General features: G+C 43.9%; 1 protein-coding gene across 9 annotated transcripts in view; it reads left to right on the forward strand.

Moving 5' to 3' along the window:
- Positions 1-22,573, forward strand: part of LOC147423775 (P-loop containing nucleoside triphosphate hydrolases superfamily protein) — a 140,296-nt gene that overhangs the window by 40,975 nt on the left and 76,748 nt on the right. For 8 of the 9 annotated variants that reach the window (XR_015186604.1, XM_086501672.1, XM_086501671.1 and 5 more), the window contains exons 3-9: positions 2,332-2,405; positions 2,508-2,541; positions 2,661-2,719; positions 3,937-4,051; positions 4,720-4,757; positions 6,908-7,005; positions 7,109-7,164. Coding sequence is in view for 8 of the 9 variants with exons in the window: in XM_086501672.1 (XP_086357798.1) it covers positions 2,332-2,405; positions 2,508-2,541; positions 2,661-2,719; positions 3,937-4,051; positions 4,720-4,757; positions 6,908-7,005; positions 7,109-7,164 (474 nt within the window). In the remaining variant the exon portion in view is untranslated. Of the gene's footprint in view, positions 1-2,331; positions 2,432-2,507; positions 2,542-2,660; positions 2,720-3,936; positions 4,052-4,719; positions 4,758-6,907; positions 7,006-7,108; positions 7,165-22,573 lie in introns of all 9 variants that reach the window. The other variant, XM_086501669.1, reaches the window with a different exon arrangement.

Genomic DNA, 22,573 nt, shown 5'->3' on the forward strand with positions numbered 1-22,573 from the left:
CAAGTTTGTAGTGTTTATGAATGGAACTCATTTTAGTATTTGCATGTTTCCACTTTCTCACCTCTTAAAATTTCCTACGTCTAATACTTCAAAAGCACTTGAAAAATTGAGAGAGATGACACAGCCTGGCAGAGTTGCGAGCCTAGACGCATTGGCCCCAAAGATTGACGCCCCTTTCGGTATTTCTGTATTAACTTCAAGATCGTACAACTTCCGATGGGTCCAGCTCTTCAAGCTCTGTGTCCAGATGCCTTAAGGACTAGCCCATGGGGCACTTACATAGAATACAAGGGATGCTAAAAACAGAGCCCCAAAAAGCTTCTACTCTAAAAACATCTACTCCTAAAGGCTGGAACTGCTCAATTCAGCCAGCTAAAAATGCTGAATTCTGTACAGCTGTGCCACATATTAGTTCAACGCAAATTGTGGAATTCCGTACAACAGTCAGCGTAATTGGCGGGGGTCCGTACAAGATGCCACGTGGCAGCCTTTGTGCAACTTTCATCTTTAGATCCCTTATAATTTTCTCAGGTCCCCCTCGACGGAACTTTATAAGTTGGTAAAACTGCAGTTCTTCTTATTTTGTTACCTTTTAAAATAACTGATGCCCTCGGCAGGAATCATAAGTTTGTGCTTCTTCTTTCTCTAGGTTTTAGGCCCTTGGCTCGGCCGGATTCTGCAAAATTCAATCAAGTTCGCTCCAAACCGGAAGGTCACTCAAATGTCGTAATGCTATGCAAGTGATCACAAATGTAGACACCACTTAGGGAGAACTGTTCACATTATAGATCATTTTGGCTTTGATCAAGAGATTGTCATGGACCACCTTTCTAAGGAGAGTGAGTCTATGACTGGTCAAACGTACGCATGGATCAGATGCGTCTATGACCTCGACACAGAAATCCTAACCCTATATAATGGGAATGGGCATCACGTGCCAATGGAAAAGAACAGATTAAACAACTTTAAGCACTTCAAATAACAACTGAATTGAAAAAGAGAGAGAGTGCATGACACATGAGGCATAGAGTGGCGGTGTTCCACCCCAAGAGAGCATTGGCCCCAAACCTTGGCGCCCCTTTTGATATTTCTTTATATTTCTTTAATATGGTATAACTCCCTTGGCTCTGCTCTACATCTGCTCTACATCTCCCGTAGGTAAACTACCAGAGTGAGAGCCCATGGGTCATACTTACAGGCCCTTGGACTCTAAAAGCAATTTACATGAAAAGCATCAAGTTCTAAAAACATATGGTCCAAAAGCATCGATTAAAAAGCTGCTAGTCCGTTGTGTGTGGGGGTGCTTTATTTTCACTAGCTCTAGACACTTGGGCCCCATCGGACGGGGTCCTATAAGTTGACAGGACTTTATTTTTAAGTTGCCCCACTCGGCGAGGATCTATAAGTTGGTGAGAACTTCTCCTGCTTCGATTGCTTCTAGGGTTTATGCCCCTCAGTCGGGTATCTGCAGGTTGACTCCGTTCTTCACAATCATGACAACAATTGATGGAAGGGACTCACGTATGTCCTTAATATTCAAAGCATAATCATCCATTGACATACCCATTTTCTTCATAGTGTTGAGCGGTGTCTTCAACTGCAGCTTCCTTGCCTTATTGTCGGTCATATCTCGTGAGACCAAATTCTTCTACGCCTTCTTGGGGGAAATGGCATCGTGTATATGCCCAATCATTGTACTTTCCATGGTGACAGATAACCAATACATGAAGTTGTGTGCCTAGCTATATCATTCATCTTCTTCTTCTTCTTCTTCTTTTGCTTCTTTTTTTCTTCTCTTCCATATCTGAGATTGATTTTTCCGTCTCTACTGCGTGATCGGATCTCGTGCTGACGATTTAGGCCTGCTGGCTTCTGGCTGATGGCCACTCTTTGATGAGGCTTGCGCTGCTGTTGTGACCTGATTCCATAGAACCTTGCATCTTTGCTGGAAACATACTCTTCCAAACTGCCTTCTTATGACTGGTACTTATCTGATCTGAAATGTGTTACTGTCATGTGCCAAGTGGCCGCCCAGAGAGCAGCAGAAAAGTAGTGCTATCATATAGCGTAGTTATCACAGCCAAAAAGCACGCGTGAACACTAGACAAGAAGATTACATGCAGAAAACGGGTTCTTGATTTTGATCATGCACACACACAGACACATCCAGTAGCTTTTGGAAGGGCGGCCTGTTTTTGGGAGTCGCTTGGCAGAGGCTCTGGGAATGACTAGCTGGGGCGAAGCGTGAAAGAGTGCAGAGATGATACTCAGCTGTAGTGATTATGATATTTAAAGGTCACTCAGACTCTAATGACGGCAATGTGTTTGCAGATTCCTAACCATGTTGCTATCAAAATATCTTTGGAGCTGAAGAAGCTATTGATTGATAATAGCCTGTTTGATGTGTATGTATTCATGGCCTTGTCAAAAGGTGGTCTCTGTTGAATCAACGTTTTCAAACATTAGACTTTCCTTCTAAATGTGACCATTTTGTTCCTTTCCTGCAGATCACAGTCTGACTTGGAAGCTAATCTTTTTAAGGTGAGACAAACTTTGCTAGTCTTTATGACAATCCTCTTTTTTTTAATACAGTGACAATTGCCATGCAAAAAGCCTTCTCTAGAAAAAGTTCGTTCTTTTTGTACTGAGGTGTTCAAAAGCTTATGGAGAGGCGTGGTTATGGGGAGGAGTACATAAATAGATACAAAATGATGACCAGGTGCTTTTTTCGCTTCTAGCACACAAATTCTCTTTTAATTAAAAAAATACCTATATGAAGTAAGAAAATAAGCCAGACATCAACTTGCAACCTAATGGCAAGCATTTTGCAGGTTAATGACTGTTAATTTCCTTTTCCTAAGAGAAGTATGAGTGTCAATCAAGTTTCAATAATTTTATTGATGCTGAGAGCCCGTACTTTCTTTGTTCTCAAGAAACTTAAAAATCTGGATCGGCTCTTTGCAAAAATATGGTATCTTTTGTATTAAAAGAACATCATACCTGCGGAGTGTGCCAGAAACTCAGTTCATTGGTTATGTAGAGTATGTTGTAACTGTGAACCTCACCTAATTGTATACAAACCTGCATCTACTCTTGGGCCCTGATGAGGTGAGTAGGGATGTCGTAGCTGTTGTCCAAGATATGCGTAATGAAGGTGATGATCTTATTTTTCCTGTTTAGACAGGCATTGAAGTTAAGGTCGAATGTTGTCAGGTTTTCTTCTAAGTTTGTGTTCAATTTGGTTATGTATTGCTTCTTTGCAGGTTGTTACATTGTAGAATTGCATTTTAGTCTTTAGCTTGTTTTAAAATTTAAGGATTCTGGTGTTTTTTCCTCTTATGTCTCTGTTGTATTTAAAGTTCAAATGTAGGAATCAAGATGTTGCGCTGTCTTGTATTTGTTGTGAATGTCCAAAAAGTTGAGTTTTTGGTTCAAAATTTCATTCAAATAAGATTATCTCATTTATTTTGCCAGTCTCTTTTCACTAAATCATTTTCAAGTGCTGCCTATTGTTTTTGTTTTTATCCTCTTTTTCAAAACAAACACAACAAACTATTGAGTTTGCCTTGCTTCATTAACCTTTTTCTGTCTGTTCTTGATTTGACTACTGTGCAATTGTTTTAGTCGTGGTATGGAGTTTATCGCCAAGTGAGGTAGCAAACTTGTTGAAATGTTTTTCTTACTAGCCACCTCACTTTATCTTGCAGCAAAACCTTAGTCTTTTCTTCTTATTGTATTGCTTTTTAATATGGTTATAGAGTCCGCAAGGTCTGAGTTACGTAAAAACACTGCATGTTATATCTTGAAAGGGGAAAGTTTATGCTATGACCCGAGGGAACTTTCTTTGTAATTCAGTTTTTCTTTTCCTTTGATGTTTCTTCATTGTCTTACAGGTTATCTCGCATGTAACGTTGAATTAGCTTATTCATTGTTCAGGTTTCATCATCGAAGAGTGCCTTTGGTGATTCTGGTCTGTGGAACTGCATGTGTAGGCAAATCAACTGTTGCCACACAACTTGCACAGAGGCTTAATCTGCCAAATGTTCTGCAGGTGCGCTTAAGATGCTTGTTACTTCAGGCATTTATTCCGATATGACATGTGCAAAGTGCTTTATTGTTCTCTTCATCTTGCATATCTTAAGTATGGTAAAAGAGATGTTTTCAGACGTTACTCTCTTATTGCTGCTGTTTGACCCTCCAATGTTGCGGCCCACATTTTGTTGCCCTACAACCTTTACCTTTGGCAAACTCTTCTTGTTTTGGCTCCTTTGTAGCAGTTATAGCATATCCTGCTCATTCAGCTTGAGGTTTACGTAAGTGTAGGTCTCCATGGTTCTGACTTTAGACATCTCCTTGAAAAACCTAGTTTGTTTCCACTGCTAAAACCTATGTGTTCGCACAGAATCTTCTTAGTTTCTCCGGACAACATGTGTGAGCTAACTGCTGCATAGACTAGAGAGTTAGCACACACTTGGATCTGGGCTATCTTTTTTAATTCACAGTTCATACCTAGTGCAAATTTCAAGCTGACATTCTACCAGAAAATCTGGGCTGCAGTTTGCCCTCAATGGAATCCTCCTTGTACTACCCCGCACCTTGGTGCACCTTGTGTTTTTGAGTGCATCCTCTCTTATGTTTATATACCAAGCAAATTGTAGTTGAGCTGTCGTAAAATGTATGGTGCCACTTTTAATTAGTCATCATTGTGGTGTTATGCAGACAGATATTGTTTACGAATTAATACGCACATCAACAGAGTAAGCCTTTTGCCTTCTCTGTACTGTTTGCACAGTTGGGTTTCAAAAATTCATGAGTAAACTTGTACGTACACGGAATCTAAGTGATGCCAAGTTAGACTATCATGGACTATTTTTGTCTCGGAAAAATTTTCTGAGTTGAATTTAGAGTTAAATAATCTCTCTAGAAGGTATTTTTTTTGGATTCAAATGTAAAGCATGCCCTTGCGTACCATAAATTTGTTTGAGACACATTATTTTGAGGCTCTTGTCAGGGTACAATGGACTCTGTGGTTGTGTTGACATTTAATCATCACTCATGTAAGCTTAATACGTGCAGATTACCAACATACATTATTCTTGCTTCAACAATGTTTATATTCCCAAAGATGTATACCTGGTGATGATATCTCTAGTTCCATATGTAGCTGGCAGTGTTCAGTTAAGTGATACCATCAATCACTCACAGTGGAGAATTAAACAGGATTGGAATACATCCTTTTTTAATCCCTACTCTGAATGATTACTACTATGGAATAAATCTTTTGGGGGACATCTTTTAAGCTGTCAGAGTCCCATGGCTGCTGTGTGGCTTGAGTTGGTCCCTATGTGTGCGTTGATTGAGTTACACACCAACCTAATGTTTTCCATCTTTGTCTTTCATCTTTTGGTAGAATTCTTAGCATAGTTCTTTTGGTGAAACTGTTTTGAGTGTTGTCCAGGAGCCAGCAGCCATTAGTCATAGCTTACCAAACATTGGACCCATTGTTTTATACGATATCATTCAGTGGATGCTGAGATCATGTGGTTTGCCAATTAAACCATGCTTTTGTTGTTGGAAAAATGCAAAGCATGATTTCTAAGAGAGGATGGATAGAAATGGAAGTATCTCTATTTTGAATTGTGCCATAAGATGTAGGAAGGCTTGAACAAATTTAAGGTCTTGTATAGAACCAAATGTGTGATAAGATGTACTCCGTCATACTCATTTTTGTATAAAACCAATTGTTTGACTGATGATACTGAATCATAATTATAAAGTTCACAGATGGTTCAAATAAAATATTTTTATGAATGGCATTAACTAATATCTTGACTGTATGGAATATAGATCCATGAAAAGCTGGTATTATTCTCCTTGAGACTAGCAAAGAAAGCTCTCTTGTTTTCAAAAATGAGTACGTAAAGGGAAGCTTTTTCTGGAACTGAATGATATTTTAGAGACGCCTGGTGTCACATGGAATTTTGTCGTATCCTGGTTGTCTGTCTAGAATGTTGGCTAGTGCCTTTTGACCGAGGGAATTCTGTCACAACTGAATAATATAGAGGAAGGGCCACTGGTGAAGTAAGCGCCTTCAAAGAAACGTATAGATTAATCTCATATGGAGATGGCTGAGGAACGGGTCTCTGATGTCTCTCAGCTAAATTGATATCTCTGATGACTACGGATGGGGAAGGGAGGAGGCTTGTTAATACATGACAAGCAAGGGAAAAGGTCAGATAAGCACAATCATCTGCAGCGAGAGGAGAGAGTGGAATTGTGGATGAGGGGCGTAAGTATTAGGGACCTTTTGAGATAATCCATTGTACTGTGTACATGTTTCCTGGATAAGGATCGTGTCAGTCCAGATCTTGGGTACAGGCCAAGGCTGTTGAGGATGGCCCGATCACGGCACTCCTCTGGAGTCTGAACAGAAAGTGTTCTCCATACTTTTGAGCTCTCCTGATGCTGTGGAATTAGTTGTAAATCCACATCAACCTGGTCGATCTGTTTTTTTAAAGAACAGAAGGGTGTGTCAAGAATCGGGCAGGAAAAATCTCTTTGGATGGGACCACCAAGTGACCCTTTTCTAGAGGATATATGATTAGGTAGAATTTACTTTGTTAGCAGGGTGCTGCAGCTTCATGAAAACAAATGCACTTTCTTTCTCATCGTCCATCCTTAGTTGCTTTGAATGCATTGCTGACTGAAGGTTTGGAAATCAGTCATTATTGCTTACTAGGGGTCACACACTCATGTAGGAATATGATTTCCATGTATCTCTATGCCTCTGCCAGCTTTATTATCTACAGCTTTTTGTGTTTTATACTGTTTCTTGCAGCTGCTTGTTAGGAATCAGGAAAGAATGTTTTGGCAGTGCATGATTGTTTTTGAATTCTTTTCTTCATAGTGCTCCCCTTCCTGCGGAACCAATTTGGGAACGCGAATTTGAATCCCAGGAAGACCTTGTTACAGAATTTGCACGTGAGTGCAGGATATTAAGAAAAGGTTTAAGCCTTCCACCTTCCTTTAATCATCTTTTGATACATCTAGCCTTATTCCACAAGTTGGACTGCAAAAGATGAATGGATTTCTATGGTTTGGTATGCAGGACTGAATGGCGATCTAAAGAAGGCCATGAAAGATGGAAAGCCAATTATAATTGAGGTAATTCTTTTTGCTTTCTTTACAAGGAATGTGTGTCAGCTTGCCATTATGCCGTTTAGAAACTCAACCATCCTCTTTGAGAGCAAGAAAAAAGGAATTACTCCACCTAAAATTCGTAAAAGTTGTGTAAAAGTTTAAAGAATAGGTGTCATTCTTTAAAATTTTCTCCGCTGCAAAGCACAAAAAGCAATCTTGACATAATTATTTGTCTGGAACATTGCCTTTGTGCATGTTTTTCTTTGATGTATACTCCTCCCTATGAAAAGAACTAGCTAGCAACGCCTTGCTCTAAATTGAAGGTTGTATTGGTTTAGCTTAAGTGTTGCTTAAGTTGTTTGGTACATTTAAAAACATTGTGCTCCTTCAGGTAGTGATTTAAAAGGCTTGTGCTTGTTAAGTTGAGAATGTCGAAAAGCCATGAAGGGGCTCCAACAAACTCTTTCCAAGTGCTCATTGCTCCGTGCCAAATCTCCTTCTCTGTCCTTGACAAGCTCTCATCCAAAAGCAAACTCCAAGAGTGAGTGCTGGCTCACCTCCCCCTCTTCCTCAATTACCAAAAGAACTGGCGTGTGTTCTGAAGAGGAGCATGTCAGAATAGTTCTAGGGCCTCTATGATAAAATCGGTCAATGCGCAAAAGTTTGGCACCTCCCAGGTGTCCATTGAAGTGGGAGAAATCCAAGCTTCCCTGCCGTCGCTAAAGGCTCGTGCTGCCATACATCAGACAACCTCAAAGACATACATAGTCTCTCCCATGCTGCAAGCTCACTACCTGAGACTGTACTGTGACTGCCTCCCACCCAGACATTCAACAAGCCAATCAACTCACCCCGAGAGCTCATAGTAAGCTACTGAGCCTTGCCGGACGCAGTAATACCTTTGTCAACAATGGCACGCCTCAGTGAATGTGAATGTCTCCGTCTCTGAAGCTGTCCTCAAAGGCACTACATCAAGTCGAAGAGACCCATTACAGTTCCAAGCTGATATTTTAAGTTTGGTCGCATAGGTCTCAAACCGTCATTTGGAGGGTTGGTCCAAAATGATGACCTTCCCTCCCCTGTAGAGAAATAACTTTCCTTCCTTCCTGGCGGCCAAGATGCGTGGCATACATTCCTGCATGATACCTGTCCCTTTGAGGGTTTTCCTCATCATAATGAACTCCTTCCTAGCCTCCAAAGTGGGAAAACGTAAGATTAGAGCAGCCTCTTTCGAGGTGCCTTCATTATTGGCATTGACACTTCTTTTCCCAACTCTCCAAGCACCTGTATGTTTAGGGTTGGTGATAGCCATGAGTCTGCATAACACCTGGGTATCTTCTTCTACATTTTTACTTTGCTTAAGGCTTGTCACCCTCACATGCAGTGCCCTAACTCTCCGTCTCTGTTCCTCTTCAAGGGTGGTGTTAATCAATGATGTCGGTGAGGCGGTCCCCAGCTGATCTTTCCCATTCTTAACCACCTGTATCCATTTGTTTGTGTCTTTTTAATCATTTCCACAAGTAGTGGTCTCCGCTGACTTCTTCCCCTCTTCAACTTGGAGTTGTTGCATCTTCTCTTTAATTTTAGAGATCTCCTCTACTATGTTGGGACGTATTTCACTTTCTTCTAGCTTCGAAAACTGATGCATCTCTGTGATTTTACTATACAGTTTTGCTGTAGTCTCATCATGCGTAGACCCCAAAGTTGTACATTTCCCCATTTCCAGTTTCAGTCGTGCTATAATGTCAACATGCTTCTCGACCTCTGACCTCAATGTTTTACATTTCTCCACTTCACTTCAATTTTCAATTCTGCAATGTCATCCTGCTTTCCAACATCTGATAAAATCAACCCCAGCTTGCTACATTCATCCATCTTAGTTTTCAAGTCATGAATAATCGTGTCCTGCGTTTCCGTCTGTGACCTCAGTATGTTACATTCCAACTCTAGTTTCCTTGTTTTTTCAACAGCTACGGATCTTATACTCATGTGTGTGTCGATGTGATTTTATGTGTGTATTATCTTTATTCCTTGGTTTAAATAAACTTTTTTTATAAGTAATGGGTCTTTTTGTAATTTTGGTTGTATCCTGATTTATTGTGTAGAGCTTCTTTTCGTCTTGATTTTGGTTTGTTTGAGTGTTATGTCTTTTATTTTTTAATTTGTCTTGATTTATCTATTTGTTGTTTTTTGCTTTTGATTGTGTGTGTGTGTGTGTGTGTGGTTGTTGTAGTGAGAAAGTTATAAATCTAACTTTGTAGATTGCATGTTTTTAATAAATAATGTTTTTCTCTTAAATCTCTTAAAAAATAAAAATAACATCTTAATTTGGGTCCTTTGGATCAAGGGTTTCTTGTGCGGTTTCATGAAATATCTCTTGTGAGAGGAGAGGTTGAGTAGTGATTCTAGCAAAGGATCATGGGCACTCGATTGCACGCTATTGTCGATGATCTTTTGAGTGTAGCAAGCAGCCTTATTTAAGGACCTCACTGCTTGGCAGCAACCTTGCTATACAAATGAGGGGTGTGGCTAGCACCAATCTAGCCTTAGGATCTTTAGCCTTGAGGCGGGCGTTGATCTGAAACACTGACCTTACTACAAAAATGAAAAACACTTTTACTTCTTCTTCAGCTTCAACCAGCAATGTTGATGACTCTCAAGTACGTCTTTTCGACCCTTCTTTCTTTTCAGTAGCTAGAAGTAGTCATAATCTGTATCAAGAAAGATTTAAGTTTTTAGCTAAGTCTAATTTGAAGAATTTGCATGTTTTGGTGATGGTCCTATTCGTTGGGCTTCTTTTAAGAATGTCTTAGTTAGTACTCATTACACAAGTTCTTCCATAAAAGCCCTCAATCGTTTGAGGCGTTTAAGGAAAAAACATCTTGCGGTGGATCGTCCTCTAAGTCCGGTTCATACCTTTCAAGTTATTTATGTTATTTATAATATTCACGATAGTTCTATTATGTATGTTGGCCAAACCTTTCGAACAACTTTTGTTTGTTTTCAGGAACATGTAAGAGAAGCAAGAAAAGTTCAAAGTAAGAGCACCGTACGTGAAAGTGTGAAACCCTTGTATGCGTCAATAGCAAAACATGGGTTTGAGTCTTTCTGTTGTTTTCCCATTGAGCACAGAGAAGGTAATTTTAGAAACTCTAAAGAGTTCTATAAATCAGCGTGGCCTCGAGAGTTGTTTTGGATGAGAACCTTGGATACTTTTTTCCCTAAAGGTTTCAACTTGGAAGGAAAGTCTTCTTTACGTAAAAATAAGACAATTTACCATAAGAAACCTATGCTTTGGCGAAGGCATCCCAAACCCGAGTTAGTTCTCCCTTCAAGTCGGTTTAAAAGAACTTGGATTCCTAAAGGTTCTCGTTCAGATCCGCCTTCTATCCCTGAAATCAATTCAGTTGTTTTGCACAACACTATTTCTAGTAGAGTACAAGGTCTCCCTAGGGCTTCAATCTCTAGAATTGAGAGTGATGACCCTTCTAACCATAGAATTTTTGCTTATAGAGATTTCAAACGGAGATTGATTTACCTATCTAGAGCCATGGAATTGGGTTCTTTTTCTTATAAAATATTTGAAAGGTATAATATAAGGATCCTATTTAAGCTCTTGTATACCCTTGAGAACTACTCGTATGAAGATTTGGAGCTAAGAGAGTCTCATAGTACTCAACTTCGAGTACTGTTAGGCAAATTTTTGAAGTCCAAATGTCCTAGTCTGAAAAATCCCTTGGTTGGAAAGAAAGATTTGTTGATAACTATCTTTACCTCCCTTGACTTAGACAAGATTGGATTAAGCTCTATTTTGAGATCTCAAGAAGCTTTGGATGCTCTCGCTCCTTGTGTGAGAAAGGTATGGAACCATCCTGTCGTAGCTTTCAAATATGTGAAAACTTTAGGACAAAAAGCTTTTAACTATAGTGACATAGGACGTAATCTTAAAAAGCAAGAGAGGCTTGCAATCTCAAGTATTGATTGCCGTTGTAGTAAATCTGCCTTTTCTTCTTACGTAAATGGAGCTTTGGGTCATGTAGTTACTGCCGATTGTTCTATCCTTCCTTCAGATTCCTTGAAAGATCTTTATCTCAAGAGGTACTAAATATAGGCTCCCTTCTTCAAACGACTCTTGCCTTCTCAAAGCCATAGAAAAAGGAATTTCTAGTTTCGTAGTAAAGTTTGAGGAGTCTTTAGGAGTTCAAGGTATTTTTACCCATTGGAAGTCTGCAATCCTCAAGAAAGCTTCTTTGAAATTAGCATTTTGCTCTCGGAACATTTCTTCAGGAAGGAATAGCTTATCTTCTTCTGATCGTGATGCTCTTAGGAAATTTCATCGTGATTTTGTAATCTCTTATGTAGATAAGTGCTCTAATAACTTTGTTGTTACGTGCAAAAAGTTCTATTTAGAATGCTTGTTAGGTGAAGTAAACTCTCAGACTTACAGTGATTGTGATCTTTCAATGCAAGAGGTTATCTTGAAACATCAAGACTTTTGTAAGTCTTTTGGTTCAAGTGCCAGCCTAAATTACCTTTTTTATATACCGTTTGGAAGTTCCACAAGAACCCTATAAAGCCTAGATTTATAGCTGCTTCTTGTAACACCTCTTTGACCGAGGTTTCCAAATGGCTTAGTTATTGTTTCAAAGCCATTTTACCTAGCGTAAATGAATTGTGGAATAATATGCTAAAGGAAGCAGACGTACCTACCGATTCAAGTTGGATTTTAAATGATTCAGTAGGCGTGATTCTTGTTTTAAAGTTTTTGAACTCTTCAAGAAGCCTTAAGGAGAAATCTTCTCCTTTATGTCTCCAAACTTTTGACTTTACAACGCTATACACAAAGCTAAATTTGGAGGACCTTAAATTTAGAGTCAAGTCTCTTATTTCAAAAGTTTTTGCGTACAAGCTTGAGAAGGATAGGTACAAGGCATTGCTAGTAGAAAAGTCAGCGTTGAACTTTGACTTCTTATGGCTGAAAAATAAGAATGTAGATGTAGACAAAGGAAGAAAGAGATTCACGAGGATTGTAGATGACATTGACATCATATCTTGGTTAGATTTTCTTTTGGACAATTTATATATAACCATCGGCGACTCTCTTTTCAAGCAAACAATTGGTATCCCTATGGGCACCAATTGTGCTGTTTTTCTTGCTAATTTCTATCTTTTTACTTATGAGTTTGATTTTATGGAGCGTCTTGTCCTTGCTAACACTTGCCCAATATTTTTGCACAAGTTATGCAATGTAAGACGCTTTGTAGATGATCTTTTTGTCCCTGACGTTCCTTCTTTTCAAGATTTTATGTACTTGAATTCGAGTTCTGTGGGCGGAGGAATTTATCCCAAGGAGTTTTGTGAACTTAACTGTACCACAAATAGTGATTGTTGTGCCTTTTTAGACCTTAAGATTTTTCAGACTCCCTTGGGATTAGAAGTAGATATCTATGATAAGCGCCTTGAACCAGAATATGCCAATCTAAAAATCATCCGCATGCCTCACATTTCTTCGAACATTTCTCTTTTAGCTAAGTATGGTGTCATTTGCTCTCAACTATTTAGATTTTCTCGTCTTTGTTCTAGTAAATCTACTTTTGTTGTTCAATCTTGCCATCTTATTTCTTTACTAGTTGAAAAAGGATACTCATTCAAAAGAATCATTAAAAAAGTTCGTTCATTTTTGCATCGTAGTAAGTTTATTTTTAGTGTTTCTTCCTTTGGAATGTTCAAGATAATCAGTAGTAAATTCAATAGAAGTGGGGAGCTAAAAAGCCCACTTATTGTTTGACTTAATAACACCTTATGTTGTTGTTTTGATCTTTAGCGCTTCTAGTATTTTCACTATAGCTTGACAATTGCTAGCCTTTATCATGGCTGAGTATGCCCATCACCTCCGGAGGGTGATAGAAACTCAGCTCGTTGGTTTTGTAGAGTACGTTCAAAGCATGAATGGCCTCTATATAAACCTGCACCTACTCTTGGGCACTGACGACGTGAGTAGGGATGTCATAGCTGTTGTCCAAGCTATGCATGATAAAGGTGATAATCTTATTCTTCCTGTTTGGACAAGCAGTGAAGTTGAGATCACATATTGTCAAGTTTGGTTCTTTGCTCTTCGTAGGTTTGTAGTAGTATTCATTTTTCGATTTCATATTTAGCTTACCCGAGGACTTAAGAATGTGTTCCGTTATAAGTTGTTGAAGTTTGATTTCTAGGATTAAGTTTTTAAGATGTCTTATCCTTTTTTTGCTTAAAGTTGAGTACTTGTTTTAAGCCAAGTAAGTTGCGTCAACTTCTTTTTACACATGCCTTTTCTAAAAACATTTTTAAGTTAATAATGTTTTGTTTTATCTAGTTTTGTTTCGTAGCAAACAAAGTGATTTAGTTAGTTTGTTTGTTTGTTTTTGTTTTTCTTTTCTTTTTGTGTGTCCCTTGCTTTTATAGTTTTATGAGTGCTTTATTCCCTCTTATAATTCGTGAGTTTAGACTATTCTGAACTTGTGAAGGTATATTATTTTTTCAAGGAGTTGCCGGTTTATTGTATTTACTGCGTTATCTGCATCTTTCTTTATTTTGTTCACTGCCGCACTGATGATGTTTTCTACTTGAATTCTATACATTGGACTAAAGGGAACCCCTTTGTTGTATAAGCTTTTTGGTCACTGTGTAAAAATTTGCAGGTTCCTGCGTAGGCCAGCAAGAGGGACTGCTTGCTTAGACAATGTTGCTCGCCCCGCCTGGTGCCTGCCTGCCTCTGCAACTACACAATCATGCTGCTCGCAGCAGACTGTGCACTGCTGTGTGTTGCTACAGTGTGCGTCTTCGCTACGCTGCCCTTCCCCTGTACTGCTCACTCCCCAGACTTGCGCGCGTTGCCTGCTGTAACCCTACGCCAGTGCGCGCTGCTAGGAGGAGGACATCAGCAGACCTGCGCGCACAGAGAGAGGACGCGCGCCCCATACAGAACCTGCTGCCCGCCCTGGCTGGTTACGCCATTGAGAGAGAGAGAGAAATAAAATGTTAATGTTATATTAGCGTCTTCAAAAGGCCAAAGTGACCTATGAGACCAAAAAGTTACAATGTGGTGGACATGATACAAAGTCAGAGTAACAAGATGACAAAAATGACGAAAATGACAGGAATGACGAAATGACAAAATAAAATACTATGGAATCTTGAACTGCTAGGTGTCAACTAGGTAGCTAAACAGCTAGCTGGGATAGCTAGATCACAGGAGATCCAGCATCGGTCGCTGGCAGATCTCATCAATCTCCTCCATGGTCAGTAGTTTGACCGGGCGTCGTGCATGTCGAGCCAAAGTGATCCGAATCCTCTGATGTAGCCTCCGTCGATGCTGTGTCGTCCTCCGCAGTCGTGGGCGTCTGGATCTCCCCAGCTCAGTCGCTCGGTCGATCAGTGTGCCTCTCGTGTGATGCGACAAGCTCTGTTGTGGTAGTAACTCCTACGGGTGTCCAGTGGCAGCTCTAAAGAAGTCTGTGATCTGTCTCTGAGACTAGCTAGCCTCTCCTCTCATTAGGCTCTCTCTGTGTCTGCGCAGCTCGAGCAAAAACATACCCAGGCATCTTTGATCCTCGTACCGCATGACTCAAGAGAATGGTCCAAAGCCCTCTCTGAACAAGCAATGGAAGCGGCCTCGTATCTCGTAGTAGACGGGGCAGTGGCATGTGTAGTGCAACTCTGTCTCAGGCTTGGTGTGACACAGGGGGCATGTCCTGGCCTCTGCTGGTACTCCGCTGTATCTCTCAGTCTCGGATCCGCAGCTGGTGTGAAGATGTGCGTACCTGGCCAATAGCACATCGTATCCCATGAGACAAGTGGGTGTCCATGTATTTGGGCCTCGTCACTAAACCATCTTCCGAAGGCTGGAGGAGATGCTCTCTGTAGAAAGCCATCTTCGTGCCCAGCTCCTGTGCTGGCTGTATCCATGTCCTCTTGTGTCTAGCTGAGTCAAATCCTGGCGAATGAGCCTGGTGATCTCGAATTGTCTTAAGAGTCAAAGAGGGCGCATCCAGTGAGTACCGGAAGGGAGGCAATCTGTCTATGCTGAACCCATGCGCCTGAAACCATGATATCATCTCCTTGTACCAGCATGCTGTATCTCCCTACATGGGTAACTATCGAGAGGACTCAAGTGCAAGGCGGGCATATCTGTTTCTGGGAAGTTCCCAGATGCGGTGTATGAAGGAGACATATCTGGTGAGCGCCTCAACCACTAGTGGGGGGGCAGCTAGCTCTGCTCGTAGAATGGCACGTGGTACTGAAGCCTTGGCTCTAATGAGCCGTGAGATCATAGAGATTAGTGGCTTCTCCATGCCCCCCATCCATCAGTGCGACCTGTCTTCCCATGATGGTCCAATGAAGGTCCCCAAATCTTAGCTCCATAGAGCAATGCAGAAGCCACCATGGTGTCAAAGAGCCAGAGCTTCATCCGAGGCTCCTGAAACTGAACATGTGAACACATCCTCTCCAATCTACCGAATGCTGCATGGGCTCTGGTCAATCTAGTCTCTGCTGCTCTTCTCAATGAAAATGCTAGTCCACAAAAAACCACTCCAAGGTAGGTGTAAGCATCTGTATACTCCACTGTCTCCTGGCCGTATGTGAATGCGGGCGTTGACCTCCTGATCCACTGTGGGGTCGTATTAAATACCATGACCTTGGTTTCACCAAGGTTGACAGACAAACCACTTTCATGGGCAAAGCTATGCAAAGCATCCAAGTGACGTTGCATCCCCTTTGGAGAGTCTGAGATCAACACAATATCATCAGCATATAACAATAGTGGGATCCATGTTCCTTCCAGTTGTGCACCTCTATCACCATCTCTGTCAATGTAGAGAGAGAGAAAAGAAAGAAAGAAAGAAAGAAAGATTTTTAACGTCTATGTCAGGCCGAAATCGGCCTATGAGACAAATCAAATGTACATGGTGTATAGACGGAGAGAGAAAGAAAGAAAGAGAGAGAGAGAGAGAGAGAGAGAGAGAGAGAGAGAGAAAGAAAGAAAGAAAGAAAGAAAGATTTTTAACGTCTATGTCAGGCCGAAATCGGCCTATGAGACAAATCAAATGTACATGGCGTGTATGTCATCCATCTATCGGAAAGACAAATGAAACAAAACTGATACAAAACTGAACTGAATGTAGGTAATGGAGTATCTGAGGAGGGATGGGGCTCTATCTCTAGGGGTATATGCATGTCTATATGCTCAAGGTAGTACAATCATGAGAATGCATCAAGCTCTCTAGCTCCATCCTGTACAAATGGGGGGATGTAAGATGTGGTACATGGGCGGGGCTGGTGCCAAGGCTACCCGGATGAAAGCTGTCGGGTCGGCCCTCATCTGAGCTACTCGCTCCTCAGTGGCACGGCACTCCCGGGCTCGGATCTCCTCGATCTGTCGGTGGTGGGAGCTCATGCCCCTGTAGCCTGGGACTCGTGGTCGTCGTCTAGCTCGGTTCACCTCCGCCTGTGGGAGTGTCACTCCTCTCTGAGTATCTGATGAGGTAGGGGTGGCAATCCTCTGAAAGAAGTCTGTGAGCTGCGACTGTCTCCCCTCTGTCTGTGTAGCTGTGCGTGGCTGTAGTAGTGTGTCCCGATGGCTTTGTATCTCTAGTAAGAAACGTCCGAGCTGTCTCTGATCTCGAGAGTCCATGATCTCTCGGAGAGTGGGCTGTCCTCTGAATAAGGCCTCATACCTGCCTCTGATCTCAGTGTATGCTCTGCATCTACATACAAAGTGCTCCTCACTCTCCACCTCCTCTGTGCAGGCTCTGCAGACTCGCTCCTCCCTGGGAACACCAGTGTGTCTCCCGATCTCAATCTCTAACCTGTGTGAAGCCACTCTCAGCTGACCAATCGCCACCCGTGAGCTATGTGGCATATATGTGTCCATATAGCGTGGTCTCTGTATGAACCCCCCAGACAATATGGTGAGAAACTGGTCTCTGTAATCTGACATCCTCGTCCCCAAGCCAGGTGACTCCCAGACTCTCCTAGTGTATAGCTGCCACAGATCCTGTCTCAATACCAAGTTTCTCTCACTGCGAGAGAGGTGAACAGATGGTGAGTGGGGGTCGTACTGGAATGGTGGTAGGCTCTCCATGTCAAGACCGTGTCCCTCAAACCATGCTCTGACCTGTGAGTACCAAGCTCTCGCATGCCCACTCTCTGATAGCTGTATAGCTGCCTCGAATGCTCTACGAGTAAGTCTGTCAGGAGGTAGCTCTCTCATCCTCTGGATGAAGCAGACTGTCTGGAATAATGCCTCTACAACCATAGGTGGTGTGGCGAGCTCGGCTCTAATAATGTCATGTGGCACTGTCTTCTTGCTGCGGAGCAAGCGTGAGATCATACATACCTGTGGCCTCTCAAGCTGTGTCCACTGGTCATCTGTCAATCCTGGTGCCCATACTGCCGCCGAGTACATCAGGGCCGGGGTGACTAAGGTGTCAAAAAGCCAGCCCTTCGTGCGGGGCTCCTGAAAGTGTGCCTGGTGGCATCTCCGCTCTAGCATGGTCAGAGCTGCATATCCTCGGGTGAGCCTGTCAGCAGCAGCCTGCCTCATAGTGAAGGGTCCTGGTAGGCTGGTGAATGTGATGCCAAGATAGACATAGGAGGTGACTACATCAACCTGTCCTCCTGCTGCTGTGAAGGTGGCAGCGCTCCTCACTGCACTGGATGTGTGAAAGATCATGACCTTGGTTTTGCCAAGGTTCACAGTCAACCCCTTGTGTGTGCTGAATTCGTCCAAGGCCTCAAGATGGCGTTGCAAGCCCTCGGGTGACTCTGAAATCAACACAATATCATCAGCATATAACATGATGTGGACCGGAGTACCTGCCAAGTCGCTCCCCTCTCCCCCTGCTCGTAGTATGTAATCGGAGATCTCGTCGATGTAGAGCCCAAAGAGTGTCGGGGAGAGTGGGCATCCTTGCTTAACACCAATGGTGCTAGCAATGGTCTCTGAAAAGCCGCCTGGGCAACGAACTCGACCCGTCACCCTCTCGTAGAGAGTATATATGGCCCAAATCATCTCTGTCGGTACCCCAATGCTGTGAAGGCGCTGGAAGAGTCTCTCGCGTGGGACTGTGTCAAAGGCCTTGCGGAAATCCACAAAGCAGCAGTAAAGCCTCTTCTTCCGCGCCTTTGCCCCATCAATGAGGCAGCGCAGAACGAAGATGTGGTCAGTGGTGGAGAAAGCTCGTCTGAAACCTGCCTGGCCTGGAGCTCGTAAGCCCTCGGTCTCTGCGTAGCAGCTAAGCTGTGCCTCAAGTACTGCTCCATATAGCTTGGCCATCGTGTGGCCAATCATGATAGTCCTGTAGTTCCCTGGGTCCAAGGTGTCGCCAGATTTGTGGATAGGCACTATGGTGTGCTGTGTCCACTCCTCTGGGAAGCCCTCCCCTATAGCCCGGTTGAAGACATGTGCAATCAACGGGGCTATAGTGGAGGCCGCATAAATGATGTGCTCACTCTGTAATCCAGTGTGGTCAGCTGATCGTCTGTGCTGCATGCGGCGTATGGCCCTCTCTACCATCTCTGCTGTAAAGAAGGAGGAGCACGTGGGGCGTGGCTCATGTGGCTGTGGGATAGGAGGCTGCCCTGGCACCTCATAGAGGCGCTCTGCATAATCATGCCATATCTGTGGATCCTCAATAGCTGTGGTCGGACGTGGCTCGCGCAGGGTGCGCCATGCCGTCGCGCTATCTATGCTCATGAATAGGCGGTATAGCTCAAGCTCCTGTGCCTCTTCGAATGCTCGCCGCTTTTGGCGTGTCAGCGTCTTCATATCTCGTTTGGCCTCTCTCTCTGTGATCTCTCCTAAGGCTCGCCGTGCACGGAGGCGTCGGTATAACTCTCTGCACTCATCATCATACCAGCGGTTCTGAGGCATAGTCCCGGGGGGGGGAGTGCGTCCTGTGTGGGTGGTGTGTGGAAAAGAGCTAATAGCTGAAGTGTGGAGAACGGAAGAGATATGTGATGTGAGAACTGAGAGTGGTGTGGATGGGTGGAGGAGGCATAGGCCATGCTCGACCTCGGCTGAGTAAAGAGAGGCTAGCTCATGTGTGAAATGGATGGTGGTGTGTGGAGTGTGTGCTGTGGAGCTATGTGGGATGGTATCTCCGGTGATGGAGAAAGAGAGGTATGTGTGGTCGGCTCCGATGGGTATGGGTGGAATGGTGAAGGATGTGATAAGGTGTGTAGCCTCCCTGGGTCCCAGAATATAGTCGACTGTACTCCCCCCTCCCTCTGTAACTCCATGTGGCATACAAGTCAGGCCCCCTGAGGTGGGCCACTGGGCCATCCCGTTATAAATAACGAGACGGTGCTGGGAGCCAAGTCGAAGTAGGTGTCGTCCGTAGGCTGTGACTGGAGCTCTGTCTGCTGTATCTCTCATAGTGGCCTCCTCATCTAGAGTGTGTAGTGCCTCTGGGTCCTCGTGGTCATATGTCTCACACTGCTCACTGCGCGTACGAGCATTGAAGTCTCCCATAAGGAAGACTTCACCCAGTGTGGAGTACTCCATAATCTCCTCCGTGAGGCATGCGTACGGTGACTCCTGCTCAATAGGGGCGAATCTGGAGCCTGTGGGAGCAAAGTAGCAAAGGGCAATGTAGACGATCCTGTCTCGTGAGAGCTCGAGGCGAATCCACATGTATCGGGCCTGTGGGTCCCGGGCAACAATCTGTAGTCTGCTGTGAAGCCCCTGTCTAAAAAGTATAGCCACTCCTCCTGAACCGCGAGTGGTGTGCTGGCGCATACATCCCCGATGTAGAGACTCCCATTGGAAACCATGTATCCGTGGTAACCCTCTCTCTGGGCTCTCGTGTGTCTCTGTAAGTAGAATGATGTCTCGACCTCTCATCACCTCCTCAAGTCTCTCTGGGTGTGTCCATAGGTCTCCATTGCAATTCCAAACCGTGACATGAATCTCCTCGTGTGTCCCACAGGCCGCGAGTCCCTATGCGATGGTCTTGCCATCAATGATAACCCTACCATCTCGATATACTGCCTTCTTCCCTTCTTTGCGGGCCTGGTGGACTCTAGGCATGCACGTGCGGCGGTGATCTTGTTGCATCTTTGTGAGGTCATCATCAAGATAAATCGGGGGGCCTTCTAGCCCTCTCAAGATGACCCTCTTTCGGAGGAAAGAAGTTCGAGACTCCTCGGAGGCGAATTGGAGGATGAGAGCTCTCTTCTTTGGATCTTTGCCGGCTCTCCAAACTTTGGAGAAAGGGATCTCTTCTTCCTTGTATCCCACTTTCTTGCATAAGGCTTTCCCATCGCTCTCGGGTGTGGACCCTTCTTCTTCTTTGATGCCGGTCACTCGCACATTGAGACGGCGAGCTTGTCGCATTTTCTCCTCCTCGATGGTTGTGTGTACGATGAGTACCTCATCTTTTTGGGCTTCCTCTCTTGCTACCTTCTTGATATTCTTTTTGACCACTTCGACCCATCCTTCTTTGGTGGCTTCTAATTTGTCCTCAATGCTTGCGGTGAGGGCTTTGGTGATCTCCTCCTTGAGGGCTTCCTTAGCCTCCTCTTTAATCTCTCCTTCCTCGGGGGTGAGGGATGTGATGGAAGCATGAAGGAGGTCGATTTGTGCCTTCATCTCTTCTTGCTCTTTCCTCCATCTCTCCCTCTCCTTCTCGTTCTCCCGTGCCCTTCTCTCCTTCTCCTCTTTGAGGTTTTGGATTTCCGCTCTCATGTCCTCTTTTTCTTCGTTCCATAGCTTGATGAAGGTGGCTTTCTCCTCCCTCCATATCTCTCTCTCCATCCACCATTCTTTCATGTCCTTCTCCAATTGTGCAAGCCTCTTGTTCGTGAGCATGAAGGTTGTCTTCATTGTCGATTTCGGCGACTTGATGATGGGGGAAGACATAGCTGTATTCGGAGCTACCCTCTCTTCATATTGTGAAGAAGAGGGGAGAAGGGGAGTACGTGTATGTATGCGTGTATGTGTGTAGTGTGTGTGTGGGTATGTATCCGTGTGTGTGTGTGTGTGTGTGTGTGTGAGAGAGAGAGAGAGAGAGAGAGAGAGAGAGAGAGAGAGAGAGAGAGAGAGAGAGATGGCTATGTGATCGGGAGAGAGGAGGGGCTGCGTGAGGGGGAGGCTGGGGGGGGGGCAGTTCAGCAGCAGGCGGCAACAGCAGGCGGGGGCAATGGCGGGAGCGACGCAACAGGGGGAGTCGGCAGCGAATGGCAGCGGCGGCAGGGGCTGCAGTAGCGGCTGTGCCGCGAACTGCTACAGCTGGGGGTGGGCAGCGCGCGGACACGCAGGGCAGCGAGAGAGAGAGAGAGAGAGAGAGAGAGAGAGAGAGAGAGAGAGAGAGAGAGAGAGAGAAAGAAAGATTTTTAACGTCTATGTCAGGCCGAAATCGGCCTATGAGACAAATCAAATGTACATGGTGTATAGACGGAGAGAGAGAGAGAGAGAGAGAGAGAGAGAGAGAGAGAGAGAGAGAGAGAGAGAGAGAGAGAGAGAGAGAGAGAGAAATGAAATGAAATGAAATGTTATATTAACGTCTTCGAAAGGCCAAAATGACCTATGAGACCAAAAAGTTACAATTGGTGAATCTGATACCATGTATGAGTAAGGAAAGTACAAAGAACTAACTAACTAACACTAAAACACTAAGGGGATGAATCTTACGTTGATTCGGAATTGAAAGGGGATAGAGGGGAGGGGGGCGGGGCTGGGCGGGGTTTGGTGGGTTCAAATGAAATCTCTCATCGGTTGTTGTCGAATCTCATCAACATCCTCCATGATCAGTATTCTGGTTGGGCGTCTTGCATGTCGAGCTAGAGTGATTTGTATCTTGTGTTGCAGCCTTCGTCAATGGTGGGAGACCCCTCGAGGTCGTGGGCGTTGGATTTGCCTAGCTCAATGGCCTAATCAATCCACGTACCTCTAGTGTAGGTGGGCTCTGAGATCAGTTGTGATGACTGCTCCTCTGGCTCTCCCGTAGCTGGTGTAAAGAAATCTGTTATTCGTCTCTGAGACTGTCTCTCCCCCGATGTCCTCAACAAGCTCTCCCTAAGTCTGCGCAGCTCTAGCAGGAACAATCCGAGACATCTCTGATCCTCGTATCTCATGACTCTAGAAAATGGTCCGACACCCTCTCTGACCAGACAATGGAAGCGGCCGCGTATCTCATAGTATGCCGGGCAATGACATGTGTGGTGTAGCTCTGTCTCTGGCTCTAAGTGACATATGTGACATATCCTGGCCCCTGTTGGTACCCCTCAAAATCGGCCAGTCTCGATTTGGAGTTGATGTATGCCCAATAGCGCATCGTATCCCATGAGATAAGTGGGTATCCATGTATGCAGGCCTAGTCACAAAACCAACCCCGTGAGTTGGAGAAGATGCTCTCTATAGAAGGCTATCTTGGTGCCCAACTCTTGTGTC

Source organism: Adiantum capillus-veneris, chromosome 26, assembly GCF_014529385.1.
Source record: "Adiantum capillus-veneris isolate H3 chromosome 26, ASM1452938v2, whole genome shotgun sequence".
In the NCBI taxonomy this organism is placed as follows: Eukaryota; Viridiplantae; Streptophyta; class Polypodiopsida; order Polypodiales; family Pteridaceae; genus Adiantum; species Adiantum capillus-veneris.